General features: G+C 35.7%; 1 protein-coding gene across 1 annotated transcript in view; it reads right to left on the reverse strand.

Moving 5' to 3' along the window:
* The window catches only part of CNTN3 (contactin 3), a 336,483-nt gene that overhangs the window by 204,511 nt on the left and 117,437 nt on the right, over positions 1-14,535 (reverse strand). The window contains exon 4 of the mRNA XM_032325229.1: positions 7,421-7,596. Coding sequence (XP_032181120.1) covers positions 7,421-7,596 — 176 coding nt within the window. The remainder of the gene's footprint in view (positions 1-7,420; positions 7,597-14,535) is intronic.

Below are 14,535 nucleotides of genomic sequence, written 5' to 3' on the forward strand. Positions count from 1 at the left end.
TCTGCCTTAGACTCAGGTCATGATCCCAGGGTCCTGGAATCCAATCCCATGTTGGGCTGCCAGCTCACTGGGGAGCCTGTTTCTCCCTCTGCACATCCCTCCTTCCACCCCCACTTATGCCTCTCTGGTGCGCATGTGCTCTGTCTCTCAAATAAATAAGATCTTTAAAAAAAATGGAAATCAGTAACAAAATATGACTGGGAAAACTCTATTATGTTTGGAAATTCAAAAATACATCTGATAACTCATGGATCCAAGAGGAAAATCAAAACGAAATTATTTTATTTGTAGAACCTAACCACAATAAATGTGCTAAATAGCAAAGCCCTGGTTGACAGCTAAAACAATGATTTCAGGACAATTTAAAGCCACACATATTTGTAGTAGAACATTAGAATCGTAGGAAAGTAACCATATAATGATTACTTGCATACTTACATATAGTGATTAAAAAAAATATATAAGAAGTGGGAACAAGCAAATGAAATGCAAAGATTGAAAAGTGAAAAATAATGCCAAATTGACAAGTTTGATTAAAAAGCGTACCGAAATAATACTTCAAAAGAATGAAACAGGGAAGTACATATAGATAAAGCAGAGATAAGAATGATAATAAAAGGAAATGTTTTGATACCACTTCTTGCCAATACATTTAGAAAACATAAAAAAGGATGAAATTCCTAGAAAAACCACAACTTTGTATAAAGAAAAAGATGATACGACTACTCCTATAACTATTCAAAAGACTCACTCAATAGTTAAAATATTTCTTCAGTGAAAACTCGAAGCCCAGATGGTTTTATTTGTAAGTTCTACTTCTTCGTCAAGCAACAGAGAATTCCAATATTTCTCAAATTTTTCTCCAGGTCATTTTTAGAGGTGAAATAATTTTGATACTAAAGCCAAAAAAAGGACAGTATAAGAGAATATAGAAAGAAAATCTCATATATGAATATATATGCAAAAATGCAAAAAAAAATATTGTCAAACACATACCACCCATTTATTTTTAAAAACTTACAAAAAAGCCAAGAGGAAACTAACCCAAGAATAAAAGATTGGTTAATATTAAAAACTGTTTACTACATTAACAGTTTAAAGAAGAAAAAACAGCATGAATTTTCCAGTAGAAGTAGGAAAAGCACTTAAAAAAATAAAACATTCATGATAAAACCTAACCTGGAGAAGATCTGCCTTAACTTGATAAACAGCACTTACAAAATCTAAAGGACACATCATATGAAATGGTGAAATGTTACCCTTAATTCATTTTCTTTAAAATCAGAAACAAAATAGGAATATCTACCATCAATGTATTTAACACTATCTTAGGCTACAGAAAATGCAGTCATTTAAAAAGACCAAAAAGATGCAAGGGCTGATAAGGAAACAAAGACTCTCATTATTTGCAGCTAATTCTCCAAAAACATCCAAAGAAATCAAAGACAAGGATCATACATTGCATTCTGGGTGGTTAAGAATGGACTCTTCAATCAATTGGGCTGCTAAGTTGACTTCTCATATTAGAAAAAAATAAATGAGTACTTCTGTCTCACAGGATATACAAAATCAATTCCAGATAATTAAAGACTTAAATATAAAGAGCAAAACATTAAACTTTTATAAATACATTTAAGGAAAATGTCTTTAGCACTTTGTGATAAAAGAGAAAAATTTTCAAACAGCTCATAAGAGAACATAAGCTATAAAGAAAAAGATTGATACTTTAATTCAAAATTAAGAACATTTGTTCATCATTTGACAGCATCAACAGAAAAAAAGAAAAACAAATCTAGCCACTAAAAAGATGATTAATTGAAAGTGTACAAAGAATTCCTGCCAAAAAGAAAGAAAGAAAGAAAATCTAGATCACAGAAACATAAATGGTCACAAACACAGAAAAGGAACTTAACATCATTGTAATCATAGAAATGCAAATTAAACCACAGTGAAATATAATTTTATATTCATTAGACTTGCACAAATTAAAAAAATGAACAATAACCGGCATTAGCAAGGATGTAGACCAACAGACACAACCATAATGTTGAGGGGACAAAAATGTAGATGCATGTATACTGTATGATGCCATTGTGTAGAAGCTCAAAAAATTAAAAAGGTAAAATAATTTAACATCTATTTAGAAAAGCACATGTTTATTCAAGGAATAATAAAAAAAAATCCTATTTAATTCAGAATAGTGAATACCTATTGGGAGGGGAAACAAGTGAAGAAAATGTCAGGAGGATGAGTTAGCAGGTAGATTTAACTGGACTTCAAATGGTTTAAATCTAGGGCACCTAGGTAGCTCAGTTGGTTAAGCAATTGTCTTTGGCTCAGGTCATGATCCCAGAGTCCCAGAATCAAGCTCTGCATCCGGTTCCCTGCTCAGCAGGGAGTCTGCTTCTCCCTCTGACACTCTCCCCTCTTGTGCTCTCTCTCTATCTCAAATAAGTGAATAAAATCTTTAAAAAAAAATGCTTTAAATCTTAGGTGGTGGCTACACAGACATTCATTTCTCCATGCTCCTCGTCCATGTAATGCAATTCATTATTAAAAATATACTGTAGCACAAAATGGCCAAAATAAAAACATATTAATAAAGAATTAAAAGAAATTCAGGAATAAGACCAATAAAACTAATTATCAATAAAGCAAAGATATCTGGGAATTTGGAGGTACTATCCTAATCTGCAGTGATTAGAATTAGGAATTTGGAAAAACATTTCAAATATATTAAGCAAGTATCAAAAATTATACAATGTAGCATAATAGCAAATAATTGAGAAAGCCTGTAACTCAAACACTGAATCACTTTACATATTTCTCCCTTCAACAGATTTCCTAACTGTTCCACAAATAATCTACTAGAAGAGGTTGAGAATGACTACAAAAAGCAGACTTCTTAAATTATAAATGGCCTTTTCACTTTGATTTTATTACAAACACTATTTTCAAGCAACTTGAAAATTAAGATAAAATTTCCTTCCTTTTTCACCAGATTTACAAGTGGCACATTGACTATACTTTCAATTACTCATTTACCCATGAAGCACAATTTAAATATTTTCTCCATGAAGAGCAGAAACAAAAAAAAAATTACTAAGCATGCAAATGCAATCAAGAGGGGGACATACAGTAAACAAGCAGGACGTTTTTCAGTGTCAACATGTTACCATCCATTTGCCTGCAGCAAAGACAGTCAGAATTCCCCTGAAGTCATGAGCATCTTACCAATACAAGAGTTGATCCTAATTCTTTCTTTGGTTAATATATCCCATACCTTCAAGGCTGCCAAGTTAAAGCAGTGCTCTCTTATAACTGGTTTTTTGACATCTCTGATATATTAAATATCCCCCACCTCTTTTCCCACTATCTTTGGCTTCTTTACCAGAAACCTGTATCTCAACTATATGAATTTAAAAATACATTTTTTTACCTTTCCAATCTAACGTGGCAGTAGGCTTAGGATACAAAAAATTTGTTCTTGTAACTTCCCCAAAACACTTATGAACTTCCCCCACCCCTGCCAACTGCAAAAGCAAAGCTAGTGAAAGAATCTCCACCAAGACAGCTAAGCAATCTCATGCCCAAGCATCAGAACAAGTAAAGCTTGTGAGGCAGATGAAAAAAGACTGTAAGGAAACCCAAAGAATAGCACCAAGAAAACAATGGAGAACTGTTTTTGAAGTTTTTAGTGGGTGTGCAAAGACTGAAAGGTCCAGTCACTCCTATGCAGACCCATTTCTTTTTTTTTTTTTTTTAAGATTTTATTTATTCATTTGACACAGAGAGATCACAAGTAGGCAGAGAGGCAGGCAGAGAGAGAGAGAGGAGGAAGCAGGCTCCCCGCGGAGCAGAGAACCCGATGCGGGACTCGATCCCAGGACCCTGAGATCATGACCTAAGCCGAAGGCAGCGGCTTAACCCACTGAGCCACCCAGGCGCCCTGCAGACCCATTTCTAAGGGATATGTCTGCAGAGAGCTAAAGGACAAAGTAATGTCTGCAGAGAGGGATAAGGTAGTATCTTCCTTTAGCTAAGATGAAGAGCAGCTTGCTCACTGCTTGCTATAAAAGGTACGATCTCAGCCCCGTGTTCCTCAGCTATGGGTATGGTATCTATCCCAGCCATATCTTACCACCTCTGTTGGACTTGAGGGCAAGGGCAACTGACGCGTACTCCCTCCTTCACCAGTGAGTAATAAAGCTCTTTGTCACTGACCCAGGAATATCGTGTCTTCTGCTAGCATCCGTGAAACAGCAGCAGGCCAGCTTATTAGCTTGTAAGTAGGGAAAATAAAATTCCAGACTTAACAACTTTATCCTACTTTGTCTGTAAAGTACTGGCTAGGAAGTAGGAAAAGACTAGAAGAGGCACGGTATAATTTTAGAAGTATTTCCAAATAAGCCATACTCTACTATGAAGGATAGACTAAGGTGGGGGGGGGGGGAATATTCTTTAAGTTAATTATACTTCTTCAGATATTATAAAGTATCAAGAATCTATAATAGAAAAATACCACTGTATAAAAGGAATAATATATTTGGTGAAAGACTCCTAAAATAGGGAATCAGACTGGGAATTGTACTTTCTCCTACAGATCTGAGAAGATAATCTGACCTCTTCATGCAGAGAAGCAAGCAGGGCCAGGGTAATCCCCTGACATCACCTGTTTATAAAGGTGAGCTTTGGATAAAATTTGCCTTAGAGTGCACTAAAATATTAAGCATAAAAATGAAAAAAAAATGATAGTAGAAAAAAAGACTGCCTGTGGGTCCAGTAGAGCATTTCAGAAAACTGACTATATCTTCAAAAGAAAACAAACAAACAGATGTGGCCTCTGTGAATCAGGAACAGAAATTCAATGGAAGGAACAGCATGAGATAAAGAGTATTTCAAGAAATAAGACAAAAAAGCCAAGATACAGGGTATCAGTGTTTTTTTTTTTAAATATAAATAAATCACAAATAAAATTAAAAAGTTATAAAAGATGAAATATTTCCAGAATCATGTACAAAATAATATTCAAGTATGATAAACTAATTTTTCACATTCTATGCAAAGTAAATTAAAAGAGAGCTAAACCTAGTTGTATGCTGGAAAAATGCATGTTTTTAACTAAAGGGATAAAGAAAAAAATGATCTCAGATACAACCAACATGTGAGACAAAAAACAAACAAAAAGGAGTTGGTGGTGAGCTCCTAAGAAATAGAAGTGATTCTGACCCCAGACTTGTGCTCAGCAACACTAATTCCAGAAGGCAACAGAACACCACATTGAAATTCTTCAGCAGTTTGGGATGCAACCTTTGTACCCAAAGGTGTCTTCATACTTAAGTCAATATAATGACATTCCTTAAAATGCAAGAGGATGAAACATAGTTATATTTTTATTTTTATTTATTTTCTAAAGATTTTTATTTATTTATTTGACAGACAGAGATCACAAGTAGGCAGAGGGATAGGCAGAGAGCGAGGAAGGGAAGCAGGCTCCCCACTGAGCAGAGAGCCCGATGAGGGGCTCTATTCCAGGACCCCGGGATCATGACCTGAGTAGAAGGCAGAGGCTTTAATTCACTGAGCCACCCAGGCGCCCTATATTTTTAAATGTAACTTATTAACTGTTAAATAATTAAAGACTGAGAAATTAAAAAAAATTAGAATGCAAGAATGGGAAGAGGTCTAGTGGCTAGCACTGCAACTAGGTAAAACATTGCTATCTCACTGATTCTAGCAAAATTCTGGTTAAAAATAATATGCACATATAAAATTATTCATGAGAAAAACAGTATATATACACTTACTATATACATACACACGTGTATATATGCATAATACCTAATACATATGTATGCCTTGTGTGTGTGTGTGTGCGCGTGTGTCTATGTGTGTGTGTGTGTATGTATCAAAATGGTCTATGGGGGCGCCTGTGTGGCTCAGTTGGTTGAGCAACTGCCTTCGGCTCAGGTCATGATCCGGGACTTCCAGGATCGAGTCCCACATCGGGCTCCCAGCTCCTTGGGGAGTCTGCTTCTCCCTCTGACCTTCTCCTCTCTCATGCTCTCTCTCACTCATTCTCCCTTAAATAAATAAATAAAATCTTTAAAAAAAAAAAAGGCCTATGTATGAAAATGGCATAATAAGAATCTAAATCAAAGACCATAGAAATCATTAAGACAGCAAAGTATATAGTAAGGGAAAAAAAGGAACAGAACTTGTTTAAAATGGAGGGACTCTGAAATAATAATTTAGATTTAAAATTACGGCTACTAGAGACGTATATACAGAACACCTTGGTAAACATACAAGCCAGCTGAAATTTGCATAATATAAATCTAACATCTGGCCCTCAAAATACCTGGGAAAGATACAGTTTCAAATCAGAGAACCAGAAACACTGTTCACAGAGGAAGACAAAGTGAAAACATTGGAAAGAGCAAATAAGTAAGAAAAACAGAGCCTGCAGAATAGAACATCAAAATAAAGCCAAAAAAAAAAAAAAAAAAAAAAAACAGCCATTGTCATTACAACACAGAAAGTTACAGGATAAGCCATGCATTAAATGACACATAATCAATTTATTAATGGCTTGTGGCTATGGAGGGAGACTACTACCCCATTATAAGAACACATGCATTCCAATTTCAGAGTTACTGAGGTATAAAGAACTAACAGAAACCTCATAACCAAGATAATCCTGATAATGCATTATTTAAAAAATACATAGTTAAAACAAATGAAGAGAGTCTAGTAAGAAGAAACAAAAAGTAGAAAGTAGTCAAAAAATATTTCAGGAAGATAAAAAGTTCAATGAGGTCTCTGGTCCCTATTTTAAATTCCCTGGACAAAGAAGGTGATTTTCTCAGGTTGGGCCATGAGTTCACCCAGGTCCAATTAACACTGGTACAAAGGTGGCTTCCAGAGCCAGGTTGGAGTGAAGCTTACCCCTAAGGTCACTGTGAGCTGGGCCAAACTGCCTGGGAGGTCAACAAGATGTCACATTCTTTTCTTTTTCATTGTCTTTGTGCCTTAAATATCTTCAGATTTGTCAGATATAATTCTCTAATTTCAAAATTCTCAAAGAGCAAGGACCATGTCTGACACTGTCTTTTCAGTTCAAATTCAATATGAGATACAGGGTAGCTACTCCGTGAACATATTCTTACCTGGATTCTTTTTCCTGTCCTAAACAGAATCCTTCCAAAAATAGTAAAATAGAAAATATACCCACACACATTTTAAGCTCTGATTCATACAGTAAGTACATAGAGATCCAAAAGATCATATTGAACTTTTCCTCAAATGATTTATTCAATTAATAAAATACACATACTGTTTCTAAAATCCAAAATGACCACGCAAAGTCAGTTAACTTTTTAAAATGTTAACTTGCTGGACATGGTGAACATAAACTTACAGGCAAACTGGAGTTTAGCTTCTCTGCTGACAATCGTTCCAAGCGAATTTGTTGCGAAACACTGGTAACTTCCTGTATCCCAATTTCTGTTGGGGTTAATAACCACAAGATTTCCTCCATTCAACTTATAACGGTATTCCATACTCAGATTAATATCACTTCCATTCAGCTGCCATCTGTAAAACAAATGTCAAGGTTTTTCCCCTCTTAGTATATTTAAATTAAAAAAAAAAACCTCTACAATATAAAGTCGACTTTAAACATCACCTCCCTTACAAATAAAAGGCAATAAATATATTATTCCATTGTGACATGTCTGAAGCTCAAACATGGCCACGTATCAGAAACAAAAGATTCAAACATGGTGAAAACACAACAGAATAACAGCTAAAATTTAAGGATTTTTCATGATTTTCTGAAGGGGGAGAATAATTTGTTCACTAGGGGAAAAATGAGGCTAGGTCTGTATAGGCAGAGATGAAGTAGAAAGTGGAGGTAATTACCTCATGTACTTCAGGCCAATCTCATGCCGCCGATGAAGGGGGGAAAGAGCACACTTCTTTGATTTATTCAGACTGACTGAGCACATTTAATAAATTAATTGGATAAGTGCTCAACTATCCATTTCAATTTGTCTGGGTAAATACCCATCCCTGAGGCACTCTCCACTCTTCTCAGCCATCACAATGCTATTTACTAAATGGTACACCACCATAAAAAACCCTAAATGCCACCTAGGGGGTCTCACATAGTAAAGGCATTAACCCCAGAGCCATATTTATCAATGGGAAGCCTGAAGAAAAAAGGAAAAAGAAAAGATTCTGGTTTTTGAACAAGAGTTTTTAAAGAGAAAAACTAGGGTTCTTTTAAAAAAGATTTATTTATTTGAGAGAGAAGGAGAGAGAAAGAGTAGGGGGAGGGGCAGAGCAAGAGGGAGAGAGAGAATCTCAAGCGGACTACCTGCTGAGTGTGGAACCTGACATGGGGCTCGATCTCATGACCCTGAGATCATGACTGGAACCAAAGCTGGGGACTTAACTGATTGAGTCACCAAAGTATCTCCAGAACTTTTTTTTTTTTTAAGATTTTATTTATTTATCAGAGAGAGAGGGAGAGAGCGAGCACAGGCAGAATGGCAGGCAGAGGCAGAGGCAGAGGGAGAAGCAGGATCCCCGCCGAGCAAGGAGCCCAATGTGGGATTTGATCCCAGGACGCTAGGATCATGACCTGAGCCAAAGGCAGCTGCTTAACCAACTGAGCCACCCAGGCATTCTGAAAAAACAGTTTTTAAACAGTGAGCACACTTGACACATCAAAATAGACTTCACCTTTAAAAACTCAGAAATAGGGATGCCTGGGTGGCTCAGTTTTTAAGCATCTGCCTTCAGCTTGGGTCATGGTCCTGGTATCAAATCCCTGCATCAGGCTCCCTGCTTGGCGGAAAGCCTACTTCTCCCTCTCCCAAGTCCCCTGCTTGTATTCCCTCTCTCACTGACTGTGTCTCTTTCTGTCAAATAAATAAATAAATTCTTTTAAAAATAATTAAAATAATTAAAAAAAAATTCAGAAATATCCCATAGTCTTAACACACCACTATATAAATTAGAGCCATTTACCTCCTAGAAGACTTAATGTTTATAGTAAAAAGAAACCACTATCAGTTCTATAAAATTTTGTGTATTAAAACAACAATCACTGGGGTGCCTGGGTGGCTGACCCCCAGGTCCTGGGATTGAGCCCCACATCGGACTCTCTGCTCAGCAGGGAGTTTGATTCCCCCTCTATCTGCCTGCCTCTCTGCCTACCTGTGATCTCTCTCTCTCTGTTAAATAAATAAATAAAACCTTTAAAAAATCAAAACAAAACAAAAACAACAATCATGTCAGTTGCTCTTTGTAACTTTGATAAGTTGGGTAATCTAATACTCCTTTTATAGATGAAGATTTCAATGAAAAGGTGAGTAAGATGTCAATTGTTCCCACAGAAATCATTGTTGGATCAGAAGTAGTTCTCATCTGAATTCTAGTCCAGAGTCCTTTCATCATGTCATGTGCAATCTAAAAATTATTGTATTAATATATAAAATATTTAACCTGAACATATTACATATTCTAAAAGCAAATAAAGATATGAAATGTTAACATTATCACAAATGAAATTATGCAAAGGTAAATGAAATATTACCTGTCAAAAGTAATGGATTTAGTATGGAAAATCTCAAGTAATCATGAAACACTTAATAAAATATAATCTAATACCATTTATATGAAGTTGTAAAATATGTAAAAATTATAAACCTCCACTTCAAGGTATTCTGAAGATCTCATGGAGAAAGTGGGGTATGTTCAGGGGGAAAATACTAGGAAATTTAGATTTTTTATTTTCTTTCTTGAAGAGTGGTTATATGGATATTCATACTGGACTAGATTATATGTTTATCTCTTTTCTGTATCTGAATAATACATAATAAAATTGTAATGATAGAAACCATAGGAAGTGAACAAATGTGTAAGTTTAGCCCCATGTTGCAATGAATTTTCAGGCAGGTACACATGCAGACAAACAACATGGGGAAGACATAGTCCTACACATGCTGGGCTTGACTTTCAGAGAATCAATAGGACAATAAATCACAAGTGGGGGGGGGTTGAATTTTTAAGCTGTAAATGGCTTGTCAGTTTCTAAGCAACTTCATGCTTGCAGTGGGAAAAACTTCTCTAGAAATGTACATAATTCCACATACTTTTGAAAGGAAGACTCCCATGACGAAGGGTACTTGGTGTTTTTGTTCCCTATAAAATAGAGTTTGTATGGGAAAAAAGGATTTTAGCTTTAGAGTTAGAATGTTTATGGTCTAACTAAGCATGCTTGATGGCTTCATTTGAAAATTGTGCTTTTGTGTTTAGCTGATGAATAAAAAAAGGTACAGTGGCTATGTGGAAAATTGTAAAGATAAATAAAAACACGGAGAAGCTCTTCTTCTTACCTGTTTAATAGCTGGAAAGATTTAAGAGATCATAAAGTATGTGAGATAATACTTTATTTCAGTAAGTGTCTTAGATCTAAAAGCTATCATCCCAAAGCTTTGACTAAACAACCAAAATGGAAAAGATTTTTGTATGCTTAAATGTTTCTTACTTCCTTTAGCATTTCTTCCTTTCTTCATCATACAGACTGAATCCCTAGATTATTTCATTAGGTGAAAAGGTAAAATCTACTCTCTTTTAAATGTTTCTGCTATAACAAAAGTAAGAGCGCTTTCACTTTAACAAACTCTTCAGAGCTAAGATTTACATGAAATACCCCAAAGAATGCTAATTCTCTCTTAACAAGGTGATATAATTATTTCTCTCCTTCTTAACACTATTCATCATTAACTAGACCTCATCCCCGGGTGATGTAAAATTTCTCAATACCTTATTAAACATTAATTGTTTTTCCTCTTGTTGAAAGTATGTGAATTAGAAAGGGCTGTATTTATTTAAACTCTGAATGTGTAAGGAATCTCTGGGCCTGAAATTCCAAAAATAATCATATCCTGAGAATATAATGTACTTGTGTTCCCAAAGCAAAATATTCCTATTTGGGCCTGATTTCTAAATATTTCTGAGATTATCTTCTGTACAAGAAAAATTCAGGAAAACTGAAGACAGACACACATACTCCTTTTACAAAGTATGTGTCCAATAAATCTATAAATTACAAAAACCTTCTTTGTAGTAAATTGTAGTCAACTGTGCAGAGTTCATGAACACAACATGTGGTAACCAAGTGTGACAGGTGAATGTCACAGGCTATGAATTTGGGAAGCTTTTAGAGGTAGATACTATCTTTTAGATTTGCACAGTCACGATTCTTTGTAATAAATGCAGATGTCCACTTTTATGAATCAAATGTGAAGTTCATGAGAAACTCTAAAGTTCAAGAATGAAATCTTTTTGAAATGACAGAATTGTGTAAAAATTCATGAAAGTAACATTTGCATACCCAAATTCCATTCCAAAAGGCTTAATGCAGTGATCTGGAGCAAAAGAAGACAGCACCATGGCTCTTGAGACTGCATACACACCAGCATTTCAATCCTATAACATTTACATTGTGCTCTAGGAACAGACTAACCTTGTAGCTTTAGTTCAGTGGTAAATGTCACAAGATTAAGCACCTTTGTATAATCATCATGTTGTAACACTCTTGAATGATCTTATGAGTTCACTGCCAGCCTTCAGTGTTCAAATGCTCATTCTACACAAATTAGGATTTGCTTTTAGAATCCACAAGTGAGAAATGGTTTAATATTCATATTTCACAAATGTACTGATTTTCAGGCGATGAGCTCTCATCCCTTTGCATATCTTGGTGTGAAGGTTATATGTGAAATTGCTTCTGGGCCAATACATAGGAGTTGAGAGCTGGAATGAGAAGTCTGGGCTTCACACTCTGCTAGCCTTCCTGAGATAACATGAATCTTATCAATCCACCTTTAAAATCTCTCTGTATCCTATACACAGCAAGGTGCTGGTATCTCCTCACGCTGGGGAGGTAGAGTAAGGAGACTGGGCCAAGCCTGTTCAATGGAATGGTAGAAGTCTATGGCCAATCTCCTTCTAAACATTTTTTTAAATAGAATTTCTTTAAAACATCATGCATGCCCTTGAGCTAACAGGTTTTGAATTTTGAATATAACAGCATAAGGTAGCCGACATAGAAGCTATTACAACTGGCAGTTACTACTTTCTCATGATGAAAACTATGCTTGTTAATTCTGGGAAATACACTAAAACGTCAGTGACTGAGTGTAGAAGAACCACTGACTTCCAATACAAAGAACAAACTATGTGTCTGTGTGTGTGTGTGTGTGTGTGTGTGTGTGCGCGCGCACGTGCACAAACATGAATTTACATGATGTAAGTTCAACCAGTATGAAAAGCCTAAACTTTCAGAGTTGAAAAATGCTTTTTGAAAGCATGACCTGCCATGAACGATGACTGTTTGAATCAGTCATCAGCAGTCATGACTACTGAATTCCCACCATCAGCCATAACAGGGGATACACAGTAGGTGCTTATAGAAGTTTCATGAGTGGAGTCACCTAGCCATAACCATGACATATAGTCATCCATCACTGTGGTCATCCATATTAACAATAAACATCTCAAAGATGAGGAATGAATGCATATTTATTCTCATTTACCTTATTAGTTATTATTTATTACAATACTAGTTATTACAGGAGATGGTAAATCTTACACAAAACTTCGCTAGTGTGAACAACAATCATGAATATAAGCATAGATCTATCTCGTTGGTATAATTTAAGGCACCAAGTCCTAAAGAGCATTTTTCACTAGAACATGACAAGGTTAGAGACTGTTACCCTTTGAAAAATGAAACTAACAAAACCGAGTGACTTCAAGTGATTTTCAAAATAATCCCCAGATATAATTTATCTCACCGTTGATTATATAAGGGCAATGTCCTTCAGGATATCTATCCTATCCCACCAAATCTGGTCAGGAAAATGGAAATACGAACAATATGCTGGTGAAAAAACTGATGTCACATGGTAGACTTCAACATAAAACAAAGTGAGAAGAACAAAATAATTTATTGAAATCTTTAGGGAAGTGGGGCTAGGTTTGGGAAATAAAGCCCACACTAAACACTTGTTAAATCAACAGGCAATACTTTATTTGGGGTTTGACAGGAAAATTAGGAATTTAATCACAGAAGCAATTTGCGGTTTTAGATGCGGCTTTCAAGTTAATAAGCAAATGCATTTGTGTTCAAATGCAATGTTTGTTAATATGTTTACTGAAGTGATGAGAATAATTGCAGCCCTTGAAAGAATGAATGTTCGAATTTGCATATTCAATACTTTATCCAAAAATAACTAGTTAGACTTCAGCAATAATTGCCAAAGATAAAAATGAGTTAAATTGCAATGTTGTGTTTTTAAAAATTACGTCTTTAAAATGTGTTTTATGACATAGATTCCCATTTCTCACTCACTGATAAGTTTTAAGCATATATATTTAAGAAAAAAAAAAAAACCCACTGGGATTAAAAGCAACTCTTCAGTTTACAGAGTTACAGCCTGGTTCCAATTGATCAGTGATTGCCTTAATATTATTCCTACAAGAATTACAGATAAGGTTTGCTATTCATGTCTTCTTTGCCTTACTCCCTTTGAAGAGCCCGCTCCTTACGTGACCTGGCCTGGCCACTCAGAACAATCCAATCTCGGCCTCAGTGATTAGTTAAGAATACAAATGTGACCCAACTGATTTAACTTGATTTTGACCAATACATTTTCCTTCCTCCTCACTGCACTTCAAAAACACAAGAAAGAAGAACAATAAATGGTGTGAATTAATTTTGACACTCCCATCTGTGATATCTAAAAGCTAACTTCTCTATTTTTCTTGGATTATAGACTGCTCACACTATAAGCCATGTTTTTATTTCTGACCGCATTCAGAACTTTTGATGACACTAACAGGAAGGACGTCCTCTTTTTCCACCTGCTATGGGAAGGATGTAAGTAGGCCTCGTGTTCTTTTGTCACTTCATGGGCGATCTGTCTTAAAATGGAGCCAAAAAAGGGAATCAGTCCAAACTTAGAATATGCTATCAAATGTACTACGGACCACTTCTCACCCTCTGATCTTTCATGACATTCTTGACTTCTAACATGATCTAATACCAAATTTGCTTTGTTTTTTTTCTCATTTTGCATTCCTTTTTTTTTTTTTTTTCATGCTCCACAGTAGCAGGCACTGTTTGCTAGGTATTTGGGAGGTAAGGAGGAAGAACATACAGTCTTCATCTTTAAGGGAGTTATATCCTACTGAGACAATTGCAGATTCTGGTAAGTTTCACCATACAGGTAGGCACAGGATACAATTGGCATCATCACAGCAGGAGACCCAACACAGAAGATACTGAGAAGGCTTCAAGAGAGACACGGTAATGTAGACAAGTTTAAAATGCCTGGTAAGAGATGCTGTCTCCCTCGGCTTCCCTCGGGCACTATAGATATTCTTTACTTTTTAATGGTTAGCAATTATTCCAACCATGTGCAGATTTCATTGATTTTAGCGCCTGGCTATGGGTAT

This window comes from Mustela erminea, chromosome 1, assembly GCF_009829155.1.
Source record: "Mustela erminea isolate mMusErm1 chromosome 1, mMusErm1.Pri, whole genome shotgun sequence".
Taxonomy (NCBI): domain Eukaryota; kingdom Metazoa; phylum Chordata; class Mammalia; order Carnivora; family Mustelidae; genus Mustela; species Mustela erminea.